Source organism: Semicossyphus pulcher, unplaced genomic scaffold, assembly GCF_022749685.1.
Source record: "Semicossyphus pulcher isolate SPU_LCO1_2020_fin unplaced genomic scaffold, fSemPul1.0.p SCAF_19, whole genome shotgun sequence".
Taxonomy (NCBI): Eukaryota; Metazoa; Chordata; class Actinopteri; order Labriformes; family Labridae; genus Semicossyphus; species Semicossyphus pulcher.
Window position 1 is genome coordinate 242632 of NW_027211692.1, and position 27320 is coordinate 269951.

The 27320-nt window shown below is 47.2% G+C and overlaps 1 protein-coding gene across 3 annotated transcripts in view; it reads left to right on the top strand.

The window, feature by feature from the left end:
* LOC138596717 (diacylglycerol kinase delta) overlaps positions 1-27320 on the top strand; it is a 42999-nt gene that overhangs the window by 9017 nt on the left and 6662 nt on the right. For all 3 annotated transcript variants that reach the window (XM_069668028.1, XM_069668027.1, XM_069668026.1), the window contains exons 6-24: positions 100-206; positions 307-432; positions 521-623; positions 714-876; positions 6495-6603; positions 14924-15063; positions 15351-15435; positions 15527-15621; positions 17937-18036; positions 18198-18492; positions 20316-20480; positions 20636-20764; positions 20889-20982; positions 23392-23502; positions 23734-23830; positions 24026-24133; positions 25272-25385; positions 25483-25617; positions 25813-25985. In XM_069668028.1, coding sequence (XP_069524129.1) covers positions 100-206; positions 307-432; positions 521-623; positions 714-876; positions 6495-6603; positions 14924-15063; positions 15351-15435; positions 15527-15621; positions 17937-18036; positions 18198-18492; positions 20316-20480; positions 20636-20764; positions 20889-20982; positions 23392-23502; positions 23734-23830; positions 24026-24133; positions 25272-25385; positions 25483-25617; positions 25813-25985 — 2449 coding nt within the window. The remainder of the gene's footprint in view (positions 1-99; positions 207-306; positions 433-520; positions 624-713; positions 877-6494; positions 6604-14923; positions 15064-15350; positions 15436-15526; positions 15622-17936; positions 18037-18197; positions 18493-20315; positions 20481-20635; positions 20765-20888; positions 20983-23391; positions 23503-23733; positions 23831-24025; positions 24134-25271; positions 25386-25482; positions 25618-25812; positions 25986-27320) is intronic.

The following is a 27320-nucleotide window of genomic DNA, read 5'->3' on the forward strand; positions in this document are numbered from 1 at the left end:
CCTTGGTAAATTATATCTTTGTGTGTGTGTGTGTGTGTGTGTGTGTGTGTGTGTGTGCGCGCGTGCGTGTGTGCGTGCGTGTGTGCGTGCGTGTGATAGTGTGTAAGTTTAAGGCTCATAAACGCTGTGCAGTCAGAGCCACTAACAACTGTAAGTGGACGACACTGGCTTCTATCGGGAAGGACATCATCGAGGACGAGGACGGGGTGAGACAAACGTCACTGAATATTCCTGCACTCTAACCGTGACAGTGAACGCCTCGTCTCAGCTCATCTCTGACCTCTGACTTCTGACCTCTGTCCTCAGGTGTCCATGCCTCACCAGTGGCTGGAGGGGAACCTGCCGGTCTCCGCTAAGTGTAACGTGTGTGATAAGACGTGTGGCAGTGTCCTACGGCTGCAGGACTGGAGGTGTCTCTGGTGCAAGGCCATGGTGAGACTTCCTGCTGGTGTTCCACAATAACTCATTTAACTATGCACACGCACACACACGTTGAGGTGCGTTGGTTTCTGTCCTGCAGGTGCACTCGGGCTGTAAGGAGCAGCTGTCCTCTAAGTGTCCTCTGGGTCAGTGTAAAGTGTCCGTCATCCCTCCCACGGCCCTGAACAGCATCGACTCTGATGGTGAGACAGTACAACTCTCTGCTGCACACCTGAGTTTGCCTGTAGAATGCCTGCAGAACACCTGGCCTGACTGTTTACCTGTGTGTTCAGGTTTCTGGAAGGCATCCTGTCCCCCGTCCTGCACCAGCCCCCTGCTCGTCTTCGTCAACTCCAAGAGTGGAGACAACCAGGGTGTCAAGTTCCTGAGACGCTTCAAACAGCTGCTGAACCCCGCACAGGTGTTCGACCTGATGAACGGAGGACCACATCTGGGGTGAGAGAGAGACGGGCAAGAGACAGACAGACAGACAGAGAGAGAGAGACGGGCAGAGACAGAGAGACAGACAGAAAGAGAGAGAGACGGGCAACGACAGAGAGACAGACAGAGAGAGAGAGAGACGGGCAACGACAGAGAGACAGACAGACATTTGCTCACAGGTCCAAAACAAAACAAACAGCAGTAAGTTGCTCAAATTCCGACAGAAATAATCACATTGCAAAATAAACAGTGAAGTCAAATTTAACCCAGAAAATGTCCAAACAGCAGCTTCTTCTCCTCCACTGAACACAGCACATCACTCAGACACCATGTATCTTTAAACTGGTCTAAGTTTTGTGTCAGACTGAAGAAATTAAAATCTGTCCTCAGCCGAGCTTTCAACATCCGACAGAAAATCAGTCTGACATCAGTGTCCAGAGAACTCTCTAGTTTGTTTCTCCTGCTGATATAAATGGCCATTTTGGCCTGACCTATCAGGAAGTTTAACAGCTGACATTTAGATCTAGTTTTCTTATTGTACCTGTGACACAGAAAGAATGTTTGATGTGAGAAAACCTCACGAAACATAGAAAACAACATGCTCAGCAGGTGAAACAGAGCTGAGAGACGTGCACACTCTAAGAAACAATGAAACACAGTTTCCCTCTGAGCACAGGAAGGACAATCAGACCCAACATCTGGATTAATCACAGACACAAAAGCATTAACAGGAAGCACAGCGTGCAGAAGCCTCCACTGTAAATCTCCCACCCTCCTGGTTAACGGTGCTTTATACAGTGCTCTCCACTCAGGCCTCTGAGCCTGTGTGAGGGCCAGGTGAGCTCTCCGAGGAGTGTCCACCCGACCCGCCAGCTTACGCTGGTTCAGAACTTTAACCAATAACTGATACATACTTTTACCTGTCATAGTCCTCAGTGTGTACTCACTGTTCACCTTCAACATGAAATCATCAGCACATTCAAACACAGGAAACATTTTAAGCTCAGGAAAAGGATCAGAGTCATTGGCTGCTTTCAGCCCTGCACCGTGTGCAGCAGCTAAACCCCTCTCCAAGTCCGTCAGCTGATGTTTCCAGCCTGCCAGCAGGTGGCTGATGATCCTGACAGACCTGACCTCGATACGGGAGGCCAGACCTGCCGCATTGTCCAGAGAGGGGCCGCACAAGTCCATCACCCGGCCCAGTGTAACAATCCCGACCTCACATAGTCTCTGAAGCAGGGACGGCCCTGCTTCACACCTGAGCCGAGTCCCGTAGACCACCGGCTCCTTCAGAAGCCAAAAAACAGAGTCACAGCGAGTCTCTCTCTCTTTTTTAAACAGACTCCACACTTTAAACAGTCCTCGGTAGAAAACCGGCAGATTGTCCAGCTTAAATCCACTCAGCTCCATTAAAAACAGCGACTCTGCTAGTCCCAGTCCACCACAGTGCTCCAGAATGGCTCGAGACACAGGTCTCCAGACCAGGTCTTCAGGTCCAGACAGCAGTCTCTAAATGAATTGGAGCCTGAAAGCAGCTCCTCTGCTCGCCAGGTGTACCAGTCCGTGGCCTCCGTCATCCTTAGGCAGGAAGAGGACGCTCTGCGGGACCCAGTGAAGGCGGTCCCAGAAGAAATCCATCAGGACTGCCTGCACCTTGGACAGCAGGTTCGGGGGAGGGTCCACACACGCCAAACGATGCCACAACATGGAGGACACAAGGTTATTGATGACAAGGACACGACCTTTAAACGACATGTTTGGTAAAATCCATTTCCATTTATCCAGCTTGGTCTGGACCTTTTCCAGAAGGTTCTCCCAGTTCTTGGAAAGAAAGGATTCGTCTCCGAGATAAACTCCCAGATACCTCAGTCCTCCTCTCTTCCAAACCAGGCCTCCTGGTAACACTAGCTTCCTGCTCAGCCTGCCCCCCACAGCTAAAGCCTCGCTTTTCAGCCAGTTGACCTTCGCTGAGGAGATGTGACCAAAGTCAAGAACAGTTTGATACAGTACATTAATGTCCTCCTGCTTTTTAACAAAGACAATAACATCATCAGCATATGCAGACAGAAAGCTGTGACCTCAGTCTGTAAAAGAGGCTCTATGGCCAGAGAATATAACATCCCTGACAGGGAGCAGCCCTGTCTGACGCCCCTCAGGACTTTAAAAGGAGCACCTAAAGCACCGTTAACCTTCAGTACACTCTCAATGTCACGGTATAAGACCCTGATCTTGGCTATAAGACCAGAGCTGAACCCAAAAGCTTGCAGCGTCCGCCACAAGTATTGGTGTTCAACCCCGTCAAAAGCCTTTTCTTGGTCCAGAGAAATCAGACCAAGCTCGCAGCCCAAAGAACCAGAGAGGTCCAAAACGTCCCGAATCAGAGCGATGTTATCAACCTACTGGGTACGCAGTACGTCTGGTCCCTCTGAATGACCTGCTCCATCACTTTCTTTAGCCTCATGGCCAACACCTTCGACAACAGTTTATAATCTGTACACAGTAAGGACACGGGCCTCCAGTTCTTCCCCCTCACAGACCTGAGGCAGACCCTCGAAGAAGGACGTGGCCACCTCAGGCTCCTCCTGGAGCTCAGCTTTATAAAGTCCTCTGTAGAAGTCTGCCGCACACTGACGGATCTCAGCAGAGTCATGCAGCAGCTGACCGGAGTCAGACCGCAGAGAGAGGGAAAAAGTGAGCGGGAGCGTCCATCTCACTGATGTGCTGGAAACGTGAGCGGACCAGAGCGCCCTGAGCAGAGATACCCAGCAGGTCAGACAGAGCTGATTTTTTACTTTTGAGAACCTGAATATGTTCTCGATATCCTGTTGAGTCTGCTAGATGTTGAAACTCCACCACTTCCTTCTCCAGAGCTCTCATAGACCGGGCCATGTCCTTTGTGACATTGAGAGTGTACTGTAGACAAAGCTGTTTAATTTGGACTTTACCTACATCCCACCACTGCTGCAGGGAGCTGTACTCACATTGAGTTTGTCTGTAGTTGTACCAAAAACACCTGAATATATCTTTAAAAACATTATCAGACAGAGTGCTGTTAAAGTGCCAGTAAGCACTTTGACACTTTACCCACCAGACTTATAGAACAACCTTTAAATACATTAATTTGATGTTTAAAACAATTCACTCGGTCAAGTCTGGCCAGAGATAACAGATTATCTTTGGCGTGTACCCAGGTGTTCTGCCGCTGATCTTAATAAAGATGTCTCCAGACATCACACAGGTCAAATTTCAATGAGTTTAACTAGACAGCTCCTGGAAGCAGCGTGTGGTTCCTGATGATTCATGTCCAACACAGGATTTTCTGTACAGTTAAAATCACCTCCCAGAAACAGAAACTCGTCACTGTTACAGTTACTGAGCACATTTTTCAACACATCCAGAAACACAAGTCTTTCTGAGCCCAGCGTTGGAGCGTACACGTTTCTAAAAAACATTTAGACTTTTTCAAATTCAGTGTTGAGTTTTAACAAGCGACCTGGAATGATTTCCTCAACAGCACAAGACAAAGGTAAGAAATCTCTGGAAAAGAGAATACCAACACCTCCACTGTTACTGCTTCTATGACTACGCTCCATCCCTTCTTCCAGTCACATTCATTATCAGCACTGCTGTGAGTTTCCTGAGTGTGCTCTGTATGTCACTCTGAGTGCTCTGTATGTCACTCTGTATCGCTCTGTATGTCACTGAGTGCTCTGTATGTCACTCTGAGTGCTCTATGTCACTCTGAGTGCTCTGTATGTCACTGTGTGCTCTGTATGTCACTCTGAGTGCTCTGTCACTCTGAGTGCTCTGTATGTCACTGTGTGCTCTGTATGTCACTCTGTGTGCTCTGTATGTCACTGTGTCACTCTGTGTGCTCTGTATGTCACTGTGTGCTCTGTATGTCACTCTGTGTCGCTCTGTATGTCACTGTGTGCTCTGTATGTCACTCTGTGTGCTCTGTATGTCACTCTGAGTGCTCTGTATGTCACTGTGTGCTCTGTATGTCACTCTGAGTGCTCTGTATGTCACTCTGAGTGCTCTGTCACTCTGAGCTCTGTATGTCACTCTGAGTGCTCTGTCACTCTGAGTGCTCCGTATGTCACTCTGTGCTCTGTATGTCACTCTGTGCTCTGTATGTCACTCTGTGTGCTCTGTATGTCACTCTGAGTGCTCTGTATGTCACTCTGTAATCTGTATGTCACTCTGTGTGCTCTGTCACTCTGAGTGCTCCGTATGTCACTGTGTGCTCTGTATGTCACTCTGTGTGCTCTGTCACTCTGAGTGCTCCGTATGTCACTGTGTGCTCTGTATGTCACTCTGTGTGCTCTGTCACTCTGAGTGCTCTGTATGTCACTCTGTAATCTGTATGTCACTCTGTGTGCTCTGTCACTCTGTGTGCTCTGTATGTCACTCTGAGTGCTCTGTATGTCACTCTGTAATCTGTATGTCACACTGTGTGCTCTGTCACTCTGAGTGCTCTGTATGTCACTCTGAGTGCTCTGTCACTCTGTGTCGCTCTGTATGTCACTCTGAGTGCTCTGTCACTCTGAGTGCTCTGTATGTCACTGTGTGCTCTGTATGTCACTGTGTCACTCTGTGTGCTCTGTATGTCACTCTGTGTGTTCTGTGTGCTCTGTATGTCACTCTGTGTTCTGTGTGCTCTGTATGTCACTCTGTGTGTTCTGTGTGCTCTGTATGTCGCTCTGTGTGCTCTGTATGTCACTCTGTGTGCTCTGTATGTCACTCTGTGTGTTCTGTGTGCTCTGTATGTCGCTGTGTGTGTTCTGTGTGCTCTGTATGTCGCTCTGTGTGCTCTGCAGCAGGATGTCCTCTGGGTGCAGCATGATATCCCCTGGGTGGACCAGGGTGTTGCCCAGGTGTGGCTGGTCCTGTGGGTGAAGCAGGGTTCCCTCTGGGTGGAGCAGGTCTTCTGGATGTCAGTCTGGGTGGGATCTCTCTGTTGCTCCTGTAGGATGTGCTTGGTGCAACGTCCTTCTTTGCAAATGTTGGGACTGTTGCCTTGAGAATGTGCACCTGGTCGTACAGGCTGTACTGGCCCAGAGTGGGGTGGGGTGCCACATAGACATTTGGCTTCATTGCACACTCTCTAGAGATTAGTGCATTTACCCTTTGGATGCGGGCAGGGTGGAAGTCCCATCTGGGTAGCAGGGTGACAATGACTACCTTTACAGTGGGGAATGTGGACGGAGCTTTTTCCATCACTCCCTTGAGAGATTTGGCTGCCTCTTCTCTCTGTGTTCACAGGTCGTTTGTGCCGGTGCAAATGATGATGTGGCTGGGGGACCCCAAGTGGTCTTCTGTAAGCAGCTCCATGGCATGGCTGGTATTCCTGCATTGAAAAAATTTTTGCTCCTCCACATATGTGTCTGTCTGTCTCTATCAATTCAATTGAATTGAATTCGAAGGCCTTTTATTAACAAGGGAAACAAACGTTTACGTTGCCAAAGCAAGTGTCACAGAAACAAATAAAAATACAAATGAAGTACAATAAAGCAAGATAAGGAGAAAATGTGTAAACAGAGCTGTATAAACCTGCAGCATTATAATCACTTATAAAATATGTGGTGTTTAACTTAACTGAATCTCTCTCTCTCTGCCTGTCTGTCTCTCAGTCTGCGTCTGTTCCAGAAGTTTGATACGTTCAGGATCCTGGTTTGTGGAGGAGACGGCAGCGTCGGCTGGGTTCTATCTGAGATTGACGCTCTCACACTGCATAAACAGGTACACACACACACACACACACAGTCATGATTGATGATGTTCACAGGTGTCTCTGGTCAAACACCTGACTGCCATGTCTGTCTGATGGTCACTTCACTAGTAAGGACCATGTCACAACAATATTTGTTTGAATATTTAATGTAAGTTCTGGAGTTACACATGTTGAGACAGTTCTCTGTATGTTGGGGGGGTTGAAAGTGATGGGGATGTCTTCTGTAAGGCTGGCCTGGGAGGAAACACTGAAGACCAGGCAGAGTGGATGTTCTGTCTCAGGTGGGATCTATCTGAACAGATTTTCGACCCCCAAAAAGGGTCAGATTTGAACTGAGCTGAGTTGATTGTGGGCTTGACGCAGATCACTGAGATCGTTACGGATCATTGAATATAGATGAAGCCGGAGCGAATTCAGATTACCTCAGGAAACCGAAGAAGGCCAGCAGGAACATGGATTCTAGGGAAGAATAGACCGTAGGGGATGAGTAGCCTGAACGTAGTGAATGAATGCAGAGACTGAGAAAGTCAGAGGTCAGTGGCAGGCACTTAGTTGAGACAGGTTCCTGTTTTCTTAAAGCTTTGATTAACATTGGTGTATGAGGATTGGAGATAGAAACATGATGGTGGCCTGTGATTAGTTTGATGAAGAAGTTTACACCTAGGATAAGGTCTGAATGTTGAAGAGCAGATTTTTTGGAATGAATGAGCGTGGGTGATGAAAGTACAGATGGCATCCAGAGAGGGAAATGATAGCTGGTATGTGGCGTGCTATAGCGTCAAATGTGAACAATTCCATCTCCTAGATTTTGCCTCTTTAACAGAGACTGTTCACCACCTTAGGCCAACTACCTGCTGCCTTGACACTCTGCCAAGACGTTTTCACCAGGTTAGAACCTGATGTACTACACATTATCAACACTTACATTCAGTCAGGCCTTTGCACAGGTGCCCTAAAGACTGCTGTCACTACACCACTTTAAGAAGTCACACCTGGATGCTTCAGTGATAAATAACTATAGACTAATATCAAACTTACCTTGTCTAGGAAAGATAATTGAAAAGGTTGTTTTTCAGCAACTTCACACTTTCTTGGCCCAGTGACCTCACCACAGCACTGAGACTGCACTTATTAAAGTCTGACAAACTGACATACACCTGAGCAGTGATGCATCAAAGGTTTTACTTGATCTCAGTGCTGCTTTTGACACAGATGACCACAGCATACTGCTTGATAGACTGGAAAGGTGTGTGGGACTCTCCGGTACTGTGCTGAGTTGGTTCAAATCATATTTATATGACAGAGACTTCTTTGTGTCCTTTGATAATTATGAATCTGAGCGTGGAAAAATAATATGCGGCATTCCACAAGGATCCATTCTTGGGCCCCTTCTTTTCAATATCAAATGCTGTGGCTTGCTCCGATTTTGGAATTGCATAACATCTCTTACCATGCTTATGCAGATGACACACAACTGTATATATCAGTGTCATCACACAACTACAGTCCCTTACACTCACTGAATAAGAGTATCAAAGGAATCAATGAGTGAACGTGCCAGAATATCCTACAGCTAAATACACTCAAGGGCCACTTCATTAGGTACACCTGACAAATCTAATCAAATTTTATCAATCAAATTTTATTTGTATAGCTCCAAATCATAAGCAGAGTTATCTTGAGACACTTTACAGAAAGAGCAGGTCTAGACCGACTCTTTGTTCTGTTATTTAAAGAGAGGCCCAACATGAATCACCATGAGTAGCACTTAGCAACATTCGGCACATTGGCAGAAAAACTTCCTTTTAACAGGCAGAAACCTCGAGCAGAACCAGACTCATGTTGAACAGCCATCTGCCTCGACTGGATGGTCCGAACATGGGATAGTTCATACTTTTAGTTTTAGCAGGCTGGATTACTGTACTGGTGTCTTTACAGGTCTGACAAACTAATTCATCAGACAGCTGCAGCTCATCCAGAAGGCTGCTGCTGAGTCCTCACCAACACCAAGAAAGTAGAAAACATTACACCAGTCCTCAGATCCCTACTCTGGCTTCCTGCGAGTCAGAGGACAGATTTTAAAATCCTACTCCTGGGCCCAGTTACCTATCAGACATGCTAGTTCACTACGAGGCATCCAGGCCCCTCAGGTCCGCTGGGACAGGTTTATTCATTGTTCCGAGAACTAGAACCAAGCAGGGTGAGGCAGCTTTTGGTTTCTATGCTCCTCGACTGTGGAACATGCTACCAGAGTACCTGAAGAACTGGCTACCAGAGTACCTGAAGAACTGGCTACCAGAGTACCTGAGGATCAAGCTACTAGAGTACCTGAAGAGCAAGCTACCGGCGTACCTGAAGAGCAAGCTACCGGAGTACCTGAGGGACAAGCTACCGGAGTACCTGAAGAACAAGCTACCGGAGTACCTGAGGGACAAGCTACCGGAGTACCTGAGGGACAAGCTACCAGAGTACCTGAGGGACAAGCTACCGGAGTACCTGAGGAACAAGCCACTGGAGTACCTGAGGAATCAGCTACCGGAGTACCTGAAGAACAAGCTACCGGAGTACCTGAGGGACAAGCTACTGGAGTACCTGAGGGACAAGCTACTGGAGTACCTGAGGAATCAGCTACCGGAGTACCTAAAGAACAAGCTACCAGAGTACCTGAGGAACAAGCCACTGGAGTACCTGAGGGACAAGCTACCGGAGTACCTGAGGGACAAGCTACCGGAGTACCTGAGGAAACAGCTACCGGAGTCTACGGAGGCAATCTACCGGGGACATGAGGAACAATCTACCAGAGAAGCGGTAGAGCAGTGTCCTAAGCAAACGGCACGAAGGTTTACCCCTCCTTTGTCCGAAACATTCTCATTAATAAAACTATTTCTTTCTAAACTTAAAGTAGCTATAATATAATAATTATTAAATAATAGACTCCAAACATTGCTGGGTGATGATACACAGAATGAGATGAAAACAGCAGTTTCAAAGTGCTTCACAATTAATAACAGAAATGCATAAAAGTAGCATGAAAACAAATAAAATACAATTAAAATGCAATTTATAACAACGGAGGAAGATACTAAAGGCAATAAAAAGCAAGAATATTGAAAAAAGAATTAAAAGGCAAATCAAACCAATGGCATTGCAAGCAACAAACTTATAAAAACATCAGCCTGTAGAAGTGGGTTTTTAAAGTTTTTTTTAAATCTTGGTACAGACTCAGCCAACCGGACATTGAGGGGGAGGGAACTCCATAATGTTGGTGCTAAAACGGTAAAAGCACAGTCACCCTTATATTTAAAAGCAATTGTTCTGATGATCTGAGTAATCTTGATGCAGAGTATGGGATGATGAGTTCAGAAAAATAAGAGGGTGCCATGTCATGGTGAGCTTTTCAGTGCAGACGCTTTGCTGCTCGCTCTCCGCTTTGCTTACGTTCTGTTGCTGATATCTTCTTTCACTCTAACTTATGGACAGTGGATCCTGGACAATTATAAATCACTGGGACTGTAATTTTTTATAGATTTTTAATAGGTCTGTTGGCATATTTCAACTATTTTATGACCTACGCAGGGCTACATGACTGTGGCCTAACAATGGCACAAGCCTGTGCTGCAGCACTCGGAAACGTAGCATACAGCTAGCACACAGCTAAAGCTAACTAGCATCAAGATGCCTCCCTTCTCCACAGACGACGACCACAAACTCCTACAAAAGATTGCAGTGCTGGAGACAAAAATTCACCGCCTAGAAGTGAATGCTGAGGTGAACGGCCTGTGTGGGAATGACACCACTTTGCCGTTGACTCAAAACAGTGGACAAGAGCAAGCTAACACACGGCTAAGGGACACACAAAGCTACCAAGAAACAGAGGGGCTCTGTACTGTGGAATAAATCTTCGAGTGGTCGTCCTCCTTGGAACTATCTTGGGGCAAAGCCCGAGAGTAAATCACGTCCCTGGGAAATGGGAGGACGAATAACAGGCAGAGCACAGCGCGCTGAGATATGTGATGAGACCGGCTGGCCTTCACTACCTCCCATGCAGAGCGCCTCCTCAACCCCGGTAGTTGGTAAGACACAGTGGTGGACAGCTGCGAAAGGGAGGATTAGCAACATACCTCCCCAACAACCGAGTGTGGCAGTGCACAACAAATCTGCTCCACTGTTGCTGGACCCTGGATCTTCATCTGATGACCTAGATAACCCTCTATCCTCAGGCGGCAGGGTAAGGACTGAAAGCATGTCAGAAAGTAGAAGGCTGCAGGGAAAGCTAAAGCCTGGGCCTCAGACTCTGACTGTGGGCGACACTGCTGTGAGAGATGTACAAAGAATGTGCAGTAAAAACACCAAAGTGCTCTGTTTTCCCAAGGATATGGTCTCTGACATGGCAGAAAGAATCCTGCACACTGTGGCTGCACATCCCACTGTGAAAAACATCATGCTGCACATAGGGTCAAATGATATTGCAAAGAAACAATCTGAAGTGCTGAAACAGGACTTCACGGGTCTGTTGAAGACAGTCAGCTCTCTGGATGCAGATGTGTTTGTCAGTGGCCCCATACCACCAGTCAGAATAGCAGACGAGAGATTCAGCAGGTTGCGGGCACTGAATCAGTGGCTTTCATCTGCTTGTACTTTTCATTCAGTGCACTTTATTGACAATTTCAACATTTCCTGGGAACGCAGACATCTTTTTAAATCAGATGGAATTTGCCTCAACAAGTCAGGAGTAAAACTGTTCACCTCTAACCTAGTTTACTCCTTGCGTCACCCATCAGTCCTCAATGCCAAGCACAAGAGACAAGAGGAATCGGCACGGAAGGAAGACCGTGCCGACTGTAACATCTCACAGCCTCAACCTCGAGGAAGAACCCCGTCTGCCCCCGCCCGAGGAGATTTCTGAACTGGAGAGACATCAGAGCTGAGAGGAGGGGACTCCACACCCCTCCAACCCTTTCAACAACTCTCTCCCATTTTCTCTCCCATTAACCCCACCATGGCGCCCACCTCCACCAGTTCCGACACAGCCATCACAGCCACGACGCCCTCCCCCTCCTGCTCCTCGGCGGCATCATGCTCTGTCTGCCAGCCAGATAAGGTTGATATGGTTGCTTGTGTTCAAAATGTACCAAGCTCAAACTGTGGAGGGTCCAGGCTGTAAGGATAATGGCAGTCATGACTCTTTCCAGGATAAGCTAAGGAGCTAAGGAGGAGCGCACAGCTTCAGTCATTAGTGTTGAAAACCACTGACCAAGCCAGAAATCTGGGTGTAGTCATGGACTCAGACCTGAACCATCAAAGCCACATTAAAACAATCACAAAGTCGGCCTACCATCACCTCAAGAATATATCCAGGATTAAAGGACTTATGTCTCAGCAGGATCTAGAAAAACTGGTCCATGCATTTATCTTCAGCCGACTCGATTACTGGAACAGTGTCTTTACAGGTCTCCCTAAAAAATCAATCAGACAACTGCAGCTGGTTCAGAACGCTGCTGCTCGAGTCCTCACTGAGACAAGGGCAGTAGATCACATCACTCCAGCTCTGAGGTCTTTACACTGGCTCCCTGTCTGTCAGAGAATAGACTTCAAAGTACTACTGCTTGTTTACAAAGCGCTGAACGGTCAAGGGCCAAAATACATTTGTGATCTACTGACAGTACGAACCATCCAGACCCCTCAGGTCGTCAGGGACAGGTGTGCTTTCTGTCCCCAGAGTCAGAACCAAACATGGAGCAGCAGCGTTCAGTTTCTATGCTCCGTATATCTGGAACAAACTCCCACAAACATGCAGGTCTGCTGAAACACTCTTCAATCAAGCCTGAAGACTCACCTGTTCACAGCTGCCTTTTATTAAACTTTTTTAATACATTTGTTTTAATAACTGTTCTAATTATTTATATCTGCACTGCAGCTTTAACTCTGATCTTTTTATATTTTGGCTTCTGTTTTAGCTGTTTTTAGTTTATCTTCACTTTGCTTTTTAATGTCCTGTTTCATGATGTGTTTCTTTGATTTGTTGTTCTGTGTAAAGCACTCTGAATTGTCTTGTTGCTGAAATGTGCTGTGTAAATAAACTTGCCTTGCCTTGAATGTGATAAGGAGGATCTTGAACTGAATTCTGAAACGTACAGGAAGCCATTGTAAGTCGGCTAGAATAGGGGTAATATGCTCTCTTTGTCTAGTGTTTTAAGTGGAACACATGGTGAACACACATTTATATGTGGATGGGTGTGTGTGTGTGTGTGTGTGTGTGTGTGTGTGTGTTTACAGACTATTAAACCAAATAAAAGAGAAACAGTGATGAATCAATGTTTTCTTTGTCCTGAGTCAGCTCTGTATCACCCCTCCTTTCTCCCTTCTGTGTGAGGGAAAGGGTGGAGAGCTGGGCAACAGAGCCCCTCACACACTCTTGCATGTCCTCCCAGGTGTTTGGAGTGCAACTTCTCTCTTGCTTTGTCACAGTCCCTAAGGAAGCATTCGGTTAATAATCACAAACTTTCTATTCTAAATGCAAATATAAAACAAAGCCACAATCAACTAAGATCATTGGAGGGTGTCCCAAAATGACATCCTGTCTCTTTGGAGAGTCGAAACCAGTGGGCGAGAGGGTTGTAAACTTTGACCAAGAGCAGAGCTAGCAGTCTTAAACCAGATAAAAAAAAAGGTTTTGTTTTCCATTTTCCAAAATGGCCACAATTTAAATCATATATTTTTTAAAAAGGTCTTAATTTTCACACAATTGCTGTGTAATATAATTTATTTCTATTTTAAGCCAATACTGTGAGGAATCAACTGGAGTTGAAACATTGATGTTTTTAATATTCTGGTATGTCAAAGATGGCTTCCAATTTCTTCAACTTCTATCTGATTGAACCTAGAATGGTGATGTTGGTGGTTTTCACGAATGAGTAATTGAATAAAAATAATGATGATGGAGCATATCTTATATGATGTTTCACACAAATTAGACAATAAATATGTGGGGAACCAGGGTTAGATATGAAAATAAGATACCCCACTCCCATATTTTATGTTGCTATTGTAATGCACATTTAATTTATTTTATTATTTTATCATTATAAATGACAACGATCATGAGGAAGGTTCTGCATCTCTGCACCAATTTCAACCGATTTGGAAGGTTTTTTCGTCACAAATCTTCCCCATACCCACCTTCGTTGTCATCTGAAGGTTCCCTCAACTCTTGTATGCATCATCAAAGTCAGTACGAGTAACGACATTTCTGTCAACGAGGAGCTAGTCGCGCCAGGTGTTTAAGACTTCATTGTTATTGACGGTGGAGTACTGATACATTCACTTCCTGATTTGGGTCCAATCCTCTGGTTCATGTCCTACCTCTCAGGGAGATCTTGGAGTATCTTGGAAAGGAGAAGTGTCCAAACCCCACAGCTTATCCACTGGGGTGCCTCAAGGGTCAGTGCTCGGTCCCCTTCTCTTTTCAATATATACCACCTCACTTGGTGCAATCATCCGATCTCATGGTTTCTCATACCATTGCTATGCGGGTTAGGGTTTGCTATGCGGGCGATACCCAGCTCAATATCTCTAAATGGATGAAACTAACGCCACCTTCAGATCAACATCCAGCTCAGACAAACTGAACTCATACCCACTGAGTCTGCCCGGAGCCTGGGTGTCATGATGGCGACCAGCTAACCTTTAAGGTTCATGTGGCCTCGATTGCTCGGTCATGTCGATTTGCCCTGTACAACATCAAGAAGATCAGACCCTACCTGTCAGAGCATGCAACACACCTGCTGGTACAGGCTCTCGTGATATCACACATTGATTACTGCAACTCCCTCCTGGCAGGCCTTCCTGCATGCACATTCAAACCTCTGCAGATGATCCAGAACACAGCAGCGCAACTGGTCTTCAATCAACCCTAAAACGGCACATGTCACTCCACTGCTCGTATCCCTCCACTGTTCGTATCCCTCCCTCATGTGGTACATCTATCTAGAAGCAAAGTGATGCGCTGTATTTTCTCTGAAGGCAGAGATGCCTGGAAGGAAACAAGGTAATGCCTAGAAACTCGATGGAGGTACTAGGGCCTGGTGTTTTTTCTTCGGAAAGAGGACACACCAAGCTTATTGAAAGCTTTTGTAAGGGTGGCAAGCTGAGACTTTGTAGGTGAGGATGGTGGAGTGACGACGAAGAAAACGTCAAGCAGATGGAGTGTGTCAAGTCTGTAGTTGTTGGTCAGGATCCAGCACTGGGCTTCTGAATGATTGTAGGTGTGGTTTTTGGTGTGGTCCTGCTCCCGAACCTGAATTAATACATTAACTTCATATGTTGCAGTGTCAGCTTGGGGTCCTTCCTCTCGGGACCGGGAACGACCTGGCCCGAGTCCTGGGCTGGGGCTCAGCCTGCGACGACGACACACAGCTGCCCCAGATACTGGAGAAGCTGGAGAGAGCCAGCACCAAGATGTTAGACAGGTAACTGTGAGACAGGCGACACTATGCTGGCCAGTTTCAGAATCAGTAACGTGTGCATCTAGGTCTGATTAAATAAAGTTTTCATTTTTTATAAACAGGTTAAAGAAATGTTGTAGCTGTTAGCTGTTAGCTGTAGCTGTAGCTGTTAGCTTGTTAATGAGCTGCATACATTATAAACAGGCTTTGAGTCCGTGTTGCTATGGTTACTCAGTTTAAACACTGTGAACAGACAGTCTCACCTGAACTGTTAGAAGGTGCCCAGCCGCTGTTTTCTCCTCCAACTGCAGGTGGAGCATCATGGTCTACGAAACCAAGTTTCCACGGCAACACTCTGCCTCTACTGTCACTGAGGACTGCAGCGACGACTCAGAGGTAACAGGAAGAGCTGGAGTCACACTTGTACTGATCACACTGACCTGTACTGACCACTCACACCTGTACTGACCACTCACACCTGTTTCAGGTTCAGCAGATTCTGACCTATGAGGACTCAGTGGCTGCTCACCTGTCGAAGATTCTGACTTCAGACCAGCACTCTGTCGTCATCTCATCTGCCAAGTATGTCTGTCTGTCCCTCTGTCTGTCAGTCTGTCTGTCCCTCTGTCTGTCCCTCTGTCAGTCTGTCTGTCTGTCCCTCTGTCTGTCTGTCTGTCTGTCTGTCCCTCTGTCTGTCCCTCTGTCTGTCCCTCTGTCTGTCAGTCTGTCTGTCCCTCTGTCTGTCCCTCTGTCCCTCTGTCTGTCTGTCCTTCTGTCTGTCTGTCTGTCCCTCTGTCTGTCCCTCTGTCTGTCTGTCTGTCCCTCTGTCTGTCTGTCTGTCTGTCTGTCCCTCTGTCCCTCTGGCTGTACCTCTGTCCCTCTGTCTGTCTGTCCCTCTGTCTGTCTGTCTCTCCCTCTGTCCCTCTGCCTGCCTCTCTGTCTGTCTGTCTGTCGCTCTGTCTGTCTGTCTGTCTGTCTGTCTGTCTCTCTGTCCCTCTGTCTGTCTGTCTATCTGTCCCTCTGTCTGTCCCTCTGTCTGTCAGTCTGTCTGTCCCTCTGTCTGTCAGTCTGTCTGTCCCTCTGTCTGTCTGTCTGTCTGTCTGCCTGCCTGCCTGTCTGTCTGGAAGCCTGGCGTGTGGGTGATGGCTGCGGGACGAGTTCATTTTCATTTTAAATGCATGTAGACAGATGAGAGTCCTCGCACTGCTGGCATAACACGTGCCAAGAATGAAGAGAATAGATGGTTTGCCTTTTTTTACCGCAAGCGGTTCTTGGACAAAGTACACGGTGACAGTATTGCGGTTCCTGCTTAATGTTCTTTGAAATAAAAACGTAGTCATAAGTCTCCTGCAGGCCATAAGTATATATGTTAGTAAGAATACATAAGTAACATCATGTTACAGGCGTAACTTGGGTGCGATCTCTCCCTCTCTCCCCCTCGCTCGCTCTCCTTGTCTTCTTCTTGGCTCATACGGTGGTTTTCGCTGTGTGTTAATTAAGGTCCCATTTGTAATGTAAATAAGATCGTTCTCTGTTCAGACCCCACGTAAACCTTTAAAACAAAGACCACAAACTACCCCTGGATATGCGCGCTGCGGACATGGTGAGGACAGTGGACGAGCAGCAGACGAGAAGCCCCGCCTACTCCTCGAACAAAGTATCCAGAGCCATGTAGACAGAGAGTCGCGTCAGTGGAGGTCCAATATGTTTATGATCCGCCATTGCAATGTCGCAACTCTCTCTCTCTATGGCTCTGAAAGTACCCTCACTCACTCACTCACTCACTCACATACAGACCCATGTGTAGGGCTGACCCCGGCGGTCAGCCAAAAACAAAGCTGTGTTGCTGATCTCCTGGGACATCACGGTTCCATCTGAGCACATATTCTCCGCGGCGGGTCTCACAGTCAGCAGACTGCGCAGACTAACCCCACAGCATGTCCACATGTTGCTGTTTCCTCACCAGAACCAGCAGACAAACTGTCCTACTTAATAAGGCCTGCTGTAGGCCTGGCCTTTTTAGTGTCCACAGCCTGTGCATATATATATATATATATATTTCCATATATTTATATTAGGGATGCACAATATTATCGGCACATTATTGGTATCTGCAGATATTGGCTTGAAAATGACATATCGGCATCGACACATCATTTTTCTGCCAATATTTTCCACAGATAAAACTTAGATTCTGCCTAAATGCTCGATGATTCCCTAAAAAAAGGAAAGAATAATGTTACATACAAATAGATATGACATTTTGTACATAACCTCAGTTTAAGTAGTTTTCTTTATTGCCCAGTGAATGTGTACATTTTAAAAAGCGCTATATTATGTTATTTCTGCATCTGCCAGTGGGCCACTACAATAAGAGCAGGCATGATATCAGTTCAGCTGCAGGAAGACTCCATGTTCTCTGCAATGAGGTGGGAAAAAACATGTTCCTAATATATCGGTAAAAATGGTTGGAAAATATCAGCATATCGGATATCAGCAAAAAAATCCAATATCGTGCATCCCTAATTCATATATATATATATACATATATATACATATATTTACTGAATATATACTGTGTACTTATATGGAGTATATACTGTATATAGTGTATGTATAGTGTGTGTATATAAAGTGTGTGTATATATGGTGTGTATATAAAGTGTGTGTATATAAAGTGTGTGTATATATGGTGTGTATATAAAGTGTGTGTATATATGGTGTGTATATAAAGTGTGTATATATAAAGTGTGTGTATTTAAAATGTGTGTATATATGGTGTATATATAAAGTGTGTATATATAAAGTGTGTGTATATATAAAGTGTGTGTATATAAAGTGTGTATATATAAAGTGTGTGTATTTAAAATGTGTATATATATTTGAAATGTGTTCAGGGTTCTGTGTGAGACAGTGAAGGACTTTGTGGCTCGTGTTGGGAAAGCGTACGAGAAGAACACGGAGAGTTCAGAGGAGTCTGAGGCCATGGCTAAGAAGGTTAGTTTACTGTTTATACATTGATACCTTTAATAAGTTTCATCAGGTCTTTACCCAGGATCACACCTGTGTGTGTGTGTGTGTGTGTGTGTGTGTGTGTGTGTGTGTGTGTGTGTGTGTGTGTGTGTGTGTGTGTGTGTGTGTGTGTGTGTGTGTTTCAGTGTGGCGTTCTGAAGGAGAAGCTCGACTCGCTGCTGAAGACTCTGAACGAGGAGTCTCAGGCCTCCCCCCTGGCCCCCCATGCTCCTCCCCCCACCATCGCTGAGGAACAGGAGGAGGCAGAGGGAGTTGTACTGCCTCCTCTTCTTCATCCTCCTCCTCCTGCCTCCTGCTCCCCACGGACCAACACCTCCTCCTCTGCAGTGGCGGCCATCTTTAAACCTAGAGAGCAGCTGATGCTGAGAGCTAACAGCCTGAAGAAGGCCATCAGACAGATCATCGAGCACACCGAGAGAGGTGAGACAGGCACGCAGACAGACAGATCATCAAGCACACCGAGAGAGGTGAGACAGGCTCGCAGACAGACAGATCATCGAGCACACCGAGAGAGGTGAGACAGGCACGCAGACAGAAAGACAGATCATCGAGCACACTGAGAGAGGTGAGACAGGCACGCAGACAGACAGACAGATCATCGAGCACACCGAGAGAGGTGAGACAGGCACGCAGACAGACAGATCATTGAGCACACCGAGAGAGGTGAGACAGGCACGCAGACAGACAGATCATCGAGCACACCGAGAGAGGTGAGACAGGCACGCAGACAGACAGATCATCGAGGACACCGAGAGAGGTGAGACAGGCTCGCAGACAGACAGACAGATCATCGAGCACACAGAGAGAGGTGAGACAGGCTCGCAGACAGACAGATCATCGAGCACACAGAGAGAGGATGAGACAGGCACGCAGACAGACAGATCATTGAGCACACCGAGAGAGGTGAGACAGGCACGCAGACAGACAGATCATCGAGCACACCGAGAGAGGTGAGACAGGCTCGCAGACAGACAGACAGATCATCGGGCACACAGAGAGAGGTGAGACAGGCTCGCAGACAGACAGATCATCGAGCACACAGAGAGAGGTGAGACAGGCTCGCAGACTGACAGATCATCGAGCACACCGAGAGAGGTGAGACAGGCACGCAGACAGACTGACAGATCATCGAGCACACCGAGAGAGGTGAGACAGGCACGCAGACAGACAGAATAGTGATGCACCGATCACTGACTGACATGCTTTTTAACCTGTCTAAGGTTGTGTTGGTGCTCAGCCATCACACCTGATGACTGCTGTGTTCAGAACAATGAAGTGTGCTGCACATGTGTGGCCCTGTAATGCACATGAACACATGTATAGGCTGAAACCTGCAGGCTCTGCAATATTAAACAAGTTAATGTGTCTCTCTGTGTCGACTGACCGCTCTGAATCAAAGAGCCGAACAATGTCGACACAATGTCACAACACGGTCGACCTTCAAGAGCGAACAAGGACCTTGAACAACTTTCACGTGTGTCTGACGCCTGCAGTGGGTGATCTCATCTAGTTGGACTTCTTTCAATGACGGATTTATTTTTATCAACGATGGTTTGATCAATTAGAAAACTGAGTGCGATCTAGTGATTGAAGTCATTCACAGCCCTGCTGTCCAGTTGGTTGAGAGTGTGAATATATTTATTTTTATAGTGTGTTAAACGGACTGCCGTCTTTGGAGCGCGTCTGTGTCTGTGATCACTGCGGGTCTGGAGCAGGAGGAGCGCACGCTGCAGGAGTTTCTCCTGGTAAAGCGAGTGCTTGCATCTGTTGAGTGAATCTCGCTGACTTCTGATCACTTCCCTGGGATCAATGTTGCCCGGCTTCTAAACTTTGGCTGAAGTGGCACTGGTAACTCCAGCAGAGCGGGTTCAGTTTTCTGTCTGAGGCAAAGACGCACAGCCACACGATCGCCTCTGATTAAGCACAGGTGTTTTGTTTGTCTTCACTGTCACTACAGAAAAAAACATTCATCTGCTCGGTGTGGTGCGCCAATGTGGCTCATAAATGTTATGTCACGTGATTGGTTAGAGTGATCAGGACTTTGCAAGGTGACCGACCGATCCCCTAATTAGACCCTCTATCGGCCGATTTCGATCGTTGTCCGATTGATCGGTGCATCCCTAAGACAGACAGATCATCGAGCACACCTAGAGAGGTGTGACCGGCACAAACATAAACATGCAGGTCTGCAGGTATGATGATGGTGTGTGTGTGTGTGTGTGTGTGTGTGTGTGTGTTTCCAGCTGTGGACGAGCAGAATGCTCAGACTCAGCAGCAGCACCTCTTCTCTCTGAGCCGGGCTGAGGAAGAGGAGGGTCTGGTGGAGGAGGAAGAGGAGGAGGAGGTGGAGGAGGATAAAATGTCTCTACAGTCGTCCTACAGCGCCAAACACCGCAACACTCGCAGAGGTCAGTGATACTGGTGTTACTCCTGATTCCAGCACCGGGACCAGTACAGAACCTTCAGCAACCATCAGGTCGCACATATATGAGCTCTTAATGTGCAACCTGTCACATTTCAAACATGTGTCTGTCTGTCTGTCTGTCTGTCTGTCTGTTTGCAGTCAGTAAGACGCCCTGCGAGAAGCTGATCAGCAAAGGAAGCCTGTCACTGGGCAGCTCTGCATCACTTCCTGTCCAGACAGGAAGTAGGGAGAACATGCCCATGCTTAATACAAAAATCCTCTATCCTGGTAAGAGGCTTCGAGGTCAAACAGGAAGTTACTTTCATTATGGCATCATGATGCTGACCTGTGTGTGTGTGTGTGTGTGTGTGTGTGTGTGTGTGTGTGTGTGTGTGTGTGTGTGTGTGTGCAGGTCTCAGAGGTATGTCAGGCTCTCTTTCCAGCAGTTCTGTGATCAGTCGGCTGTTGGTCAACGCTGACCCGTTCAGCTGTGATCCTGACAACATGTAAGACTGCCTGTCTGCCTGCCTGCCTGCCTGTCTGTCTGTCTATGTGTCTGCCTGCCTGCCTGTCTATCTGTCTGCCTGCCTGCCTGTCTGTCTATCTGTCTGCCTGCCTGCCTGTCTGCCTGCCTATCTGTCTGCCTGCCTGTCTGTCTGTCTGTCTGTCTGTCTGTCTGCCTGTCTGTCTATCTGTCTGCCTGCCTGCCTGTCTGTCTGTCTATCTGTCTGTCTATCTGTCTGCCTGTCTGTCTGCCTGCCTATCTGTCTGCCTTCCTGTCTGTCTGCCTGTCTGTCTGCCTGTCTGTCTGTCTGCCTGCCTGCCTGTCTGTCTGCCTGCCTGTCTGTCTCCTGTCCTACCAGGCACTGGTTTTCAGCGTCAGTGTGTGCCTGCATGTGAACAGATGGAAAGATGAACCGTGTCATTGACGTGCTGCTGTAGTGTTATGGTTAATCGTGAACTGTTACATGAAACACTGCCAGTGTTCAGGATGCCGCGCGCCGTCAGTGCAGCCGTATCCTCCATGTCTGACCTTTCTTGCGCTGAGATGGCTCGTGGTCAGGTTCTAACAGTGACACCCGTGGTTCTCTTACTGGCATCAGAAGTGTGTTGGCAGCATGTCGAACAGAACATTGTCTGTCTTGTCTCATCGAAAACTCACCACTCCTGGGGCTAAGCTAACAGTTACTCTACATCACGGGTTCTCAAACCTTTTGGGGCCAGGGATCGATGAAACAGCTTACTGCCGTTTTAGGGACGCACCTAACGGTAATTTATTTGTCAATTATTCTCATGATCATTTTTTAAGATTACTTTTTTAGTCTCAATTTAGTGAAATTGAAAAGGATTACTATGATACAGATTGATGTCATCACTGTCACAGCATCCCTTTCCCTGAACTGGAGAATCAATATTTTTACTGAAGTACTTTTTAAAGACGAGCAGGGTGAGCTAATGAAACAACAGAGCGCACTGGGCTACTTCTAAACATAAATCAATAGTTATTGAGAAGGTAGGCTACCTCAGAGGTCTACTTATTAGCCTCCCCGCTATAAAAAGATGGAGTTAGAGTTTTCCCAACTGGACTTGAACGCATCACTGTAACCTTGGTCTTGCAGTGCGCATTTGTCGAGCAAGTGCGAGAGAGAGCGGAGTGACCGTAAATACAAGCGGAGCAGAGAGACAGTCAGGCTGATGTTGAACATCGTATCATCATTCAAAACGTTTGAGGCTCGAGCCAACGCTCCCCAGAACGTGACGCCGTGGGAGACCGCCAGCAACGAGACAAGATCCGTGTCTGCATAACTTTACTGTGCTCCAGCTTGTGACACGGACCCCACTTTGAGAACCGCTGCTCCACATTACATCCAGCTTCACTGTACTGAAGCTCGCCCTCATAGAAAGGTAGCAGGCTAAGCGACAGCAATACTGTAAAGGTAGCTTGTTACTTAAAGCTACTTTCATGCACAGTGCTGTTTTTATTATCCGCTCTGTTCTAAAATAAGAGCTACAGCTGCATACAGGAGAGTGCCTTTTGAACATTGAACGGAGCTTTATTTCCTCATGTTGAACAGCTGGCTCACTTTATGAAAAAAACCCACCAATGACATGTTTGACCCAGATACTTGCGGACGTGTCATTAGACTGAAACTAACATCCTTCTTAGCCAACCGCAATAATGTGCAGGCCTTAATAGTACTCTACATCACTCTCTACACCACAGAAGGAAATGATGGGTGCTTCCCAGAGGTTTCGCTGTCCGTCATTTTGATGGACAGGGTCGAAAACATTCCGTCATACTTTGTTTTTACTCGTCATTTTATTTTGAACAGCCTTAACTCTAACCATGCCTGCATATGACCAATCAGAATCATGAACAAGTCTGCCGTCAGCAGATCGACACATTTTACAAAGTCAGAGCAAACTGAGCGATTAGAAAGATATGAAGAAGTTTAACACAGAATCCAGACTAACAGCAGCTGCAGGACAAATGCTGAGTGTGAATGTGCAAGTGAAGGCTTCTGTTATCACTTCTCCTTCAGTAGTACACGAACAGTATCTGACTATAATGACCCCCGTTCATTCCCTTATTTTAACTGGTTGCTCAGACGTGTTCTTGTGGCGTGTACGACAGGTCGTGAAACAGTGGACCAGCTCTTTACCCTTGCAGGATTTCGGGGGGGCCACGGGAGTTTGCCCCTTCAGTTTCCATGTGTTTTGTGGACTTAGAGAAGGCCTACTACAGTCGTGTGCCCCCGGGGGTCCTGTGTGTCTGCTTCCTCGACACTTAGTGAAAAACACTCCCATGGGTGGTGTGGGCCGGGCCGTCGCTGACGGGGCAGATGAGATCTGCTTCAATACCTTTTTAATATGATTTGATTCAAGCTAACCACAGCGTGCGTGTGTTTGTTTAGGGACTGCTACACTGAGAAGTGTGTCATGAACAACTATTTTGGAATTGGACTTGACGCGAAAATCTCTCTAGACTTCAACAACAAGAGAGACGAACATCCAGAGAAGTGCAGGTACACAAACACTACTCACCTGTGTGAGACTCAACATCAGTGTCTAACTTTTGTTTAACGTGGACGTGACGACACTTTGAGGAGAGTCCAAACTGAGAGGAGAAATGTGTACATGTTAACATCACACACTGTTCATTTACAACACAGTAAAACATGGCTGCTGTTTGACTGGAATCAATGACCATAAAGTAGTGATGTCATTAATAGATCATGTGATCTGATTGTGTTCAGGAGTCGGACTAAGAACATGATGTGGTATGGAGTTCTGGGAACCAAAGAGCTGCTGCACAGAACCTACAAGAACCTGGAGCAGAGGGTTCTGCTGGAGGTGAGACACAAACAAACAGGTCCATGAACTGGTACTGGTTCTCTTTAATCAAAGAAGTATACACTGGAGTCCTCATTACTGCTGACATCACTTCCTGTTGAGCTCACTGTGACCAACTATACCACATGCAGTGAAGTGTAACAGTGTGTTGGAGCTGTTGTTTACACCGTCAGCTGACCTGTTTTCACTGTGCAGTGTGACGGGCGGCCGATCCCTCTGCCCAGTCTGCAAGGCATCGCTGTGCTCAACATCCCCAGCTACGCAGGAGGGACCAACTTCTGGGGAGGAACCAAAGAAGACGATGTGAGAACACAACCAGCCTGTCTGTCTCTCTGTCTGTCTGTCTGTCTGTCTCTCTGTCTGTCTGTCTCTCTGTCTGTCTGTCTCTCTGTCTGTCTGTCTGTCTCTCTGTCTGTCTGTCTCTCTGTCTGTCTGTCTGTCTGTCTCTCTGTCTGTCTGTCTGTCTGTCTGTCTCTCTGTCTGTCTGTCTCTCTGTCTGTCTCTCTGTCTGTCTGTCTGTCTGTCTGTCTCTCTGTCTGTCTGTCTGTCTGTCTGTCTGTCTGTCTTTCTGTCTGTCTCTCTGTCTGCCTGTCTCTCTGTCTGTCTGTCTGTCTCTCTGTCTGTCTCTCTGTCTGTCTGTGTCTCTGTCTGTCTGTCTCTCTGTCTGTCTGTCTGTCTGTCTGTCTGTCTCTCTGTCTCTCTGTCTGTCTGTCTCTCTGCCTGTCTGTCTCTCTGTCTCTCTGTCTGTCTGTCTGTCTGTCTCTCTGTCTGTCTGTCTGTCTGTCTGTCTGTCTCTCTGTCTGTCTGTCTCTCTGTCTGTCTGTCTGTCTCTCTGTCTGTCTGTCTCTCTGTCTGTCTGTCTGTCTGTCTGTCTGTCTCTCTGTCTGTCTGTCTGTCTGTCTGTCTGTCTGTCTGTCTGTCTGTCTGTCTCTCTGTCTGTCTGTCTCTCTGTCTGTCTGTCTGTCTGTCTCTCTGTCTGTCTGTCTGTCTGTCTGTCTGTCTGTCTTTCTGTCTGTCTCTCTGTCTGTCTGTCTCTCTGTCTGTCTGTCTGTCTCTCTGTCTGTCTCTCTGTCTGTCTGTGTCTCTGTCTCTCTGTCTGTCTGTCTCTCTGTCTGTCTGTCTGTCTGTCTGTCTCTCTGTCTCTCTGTCTGTCTGTCTCTCTGCCTCTCTGTCTCTCTGTCTGTCTGTCTGTCTCTCTGTCTGTCTGTCTGTCTGTCTGTCTCTCTGTCTGTCTCTCTCTCTGTCTGTCTGTCTGTCCGTCTGTCTGTCTGTCTCTCTGTCTGTCTCTCTGTCTGTCTGTCTGTCTGTCTGTCTGTCTGTCTCTCTGTCTCTCTGTCTCTCTGTCTGTCTCTCTCTCTGTCTGTCTGTCTGTCTGTCTGTCTGTCTACTGAGCAGTGTCCAGTGATGACTGATGCCACCTGTCTCTCTGTGTCTCTTTCAGACATTTACAGCTCCGTCCTTTGATGATAAGATCCTGGAGGTGGTGGCCGTGTTCGGCAGCATGCAGATGGCCGTATCCCGAGTCATCAACCTGCAGCACCACCGCATTGCTCAGGTACACCTGCCACTCTGCCTGTCTGTGTTTTTACCTGCCTGTCCATCCAGCTGTCTGTCTCTCTGTCTGACCTGCTCTGTCTGTCTCTCTGTCTCAGTGTCGGATGGTGAAAATCACCATCCTGGGTGATGAAGGAGTCCCGGTACAGGTGGACGGGGAGGCTTGGGTGCAGCCTCCAGGTTACATCAAGATCATCCACAAGAACCGAACCCAGACCCTCACCAGGGACAGAGTGAGTACTGACCCAGACCCTCACCAGGGACAGAGTGAGTACTGACCCAGACGATGTTCAGTACGTTTTAGGAGAGTAATAACCATAGAGAGATGCTGCCCTTATAATGATTGATTAGTACAACTAATCAAGTATACACCTCATTCATAATGATTGATGAGTAGTTTTCAGTGTGTATGTGTTTGTGTGTTTCAGGCGTTTGAAAGCACCCTGAAGTCATGGGAGGACAAACAGAAGTGTGAGTTTCCCCGCACACCCCCATCTCAGGCAGCTCAGCCGCCTCTCTCCTCCCAACCAGAGATTGTCTCTGAGGAGGAGGCGTCGCTCGTCAGTGAGTTCGGCCAGGCAGCAGGAGCGCTTATACGCAGGTAACACACTAAGCAGAAGGAGCATTAATGTTCTACATGTAACCACTGATTCAACATTTAATACAAGACACAAGCAGAAGTGGCTCACATCAGCGGTGATCTCTTTTCTTAATTCACAAGCAGGGGCGTTTCTGACCACCAGAGGCAGCGCTGAGCACTGGATATCTCCTGTGTACAACGTCTCAGTCCCTGCTCGCGCAGTTAGCTGAGTGCTCTCGCTCAGGCTACTGAATGGGGTGTGTGCTAGGTGCTAATGTAGCTAATATTGACAGTTACTGTGTGAGTGTGGAGAGTGTCCCCGCTCCACACTCACTGTATAGACTGTCCTGTACCTGTATGGCTTCCCTTCAACCTGAAGACGGCCATGATCTTTGTGCCTCTTGTCTCGGCCTCGAGTTCTGTTTAGCCGCTCTAGATATACTCGAGTTGACCATCCAGGCTAATCAGACCAGGCAGCAGCTCTCAGGTCTTCGCAGAGACATGCCTCCCCCCAGCAGGCCTAGGGACTGAGGCCTCAGGGCTGGCCGTCGGTTGTTTTTCCCAGCAGCAGCTCAGGGTGGCTTCCACCATAGCTCACAGGTACAAACTCCAATTCACTGCTGACCCCCAGCCTCTGGCCGGGTCAAAATAACCATCATCAGCGATCTGGCAAAAACCCTATCCCTAAATGTGTAATGATGATACAGTGGTAAGCCACAGGCTGGCGTCCTTCTTTTTTAAAGGGGCTCTGAGATCGCACCCCTCGAGCGCCCCAAGGACTCCTAACCCAGTGCACTATTTGACCAGGAGTAGGGTTCTTCAAACGCTTTTCACTCGTCCACTGTAGCTTGCTAATGTCAATTAGCATGTTGTAGAATGACAGTTGCTCTGTTGCTAGTGCAGCGACTAGCGTCTGACATCTAGGTGGCAAACAGGTGAAATCAAATAGCAGGTGATTATCATTAAATGACAACTATGGGCATCACCCAAAGAGCTGTGGCCTTGTGCCAGATTGAAGGGCAAACACGTAATGAGAACACCACAAACAAGAGACAAAACTAGCAGAAACATTAGTTTGCAACAGCCGTTCAGCGTTCAGATTTTCGGACTCCTTGAATGCATCAGAAATGATCGATCCGCCCTCCGTTCAACAAGCTTCATTTTTACTTTTTTCAAATCTGCACTGTTATTTCAGCAAACCTAACACCCATAAATCAAAGTCAATCACAAGAAAAACTGGTTCTTTTTCTGTAACCGATGCAGCTCGTGGGAAAGGAAGACTGGATGTCCTTTATCGCTAACCGCTGGCTGCTTCATGGTCAGACTATGGCCGATGGGATCAGAGAGTGCGCTGAA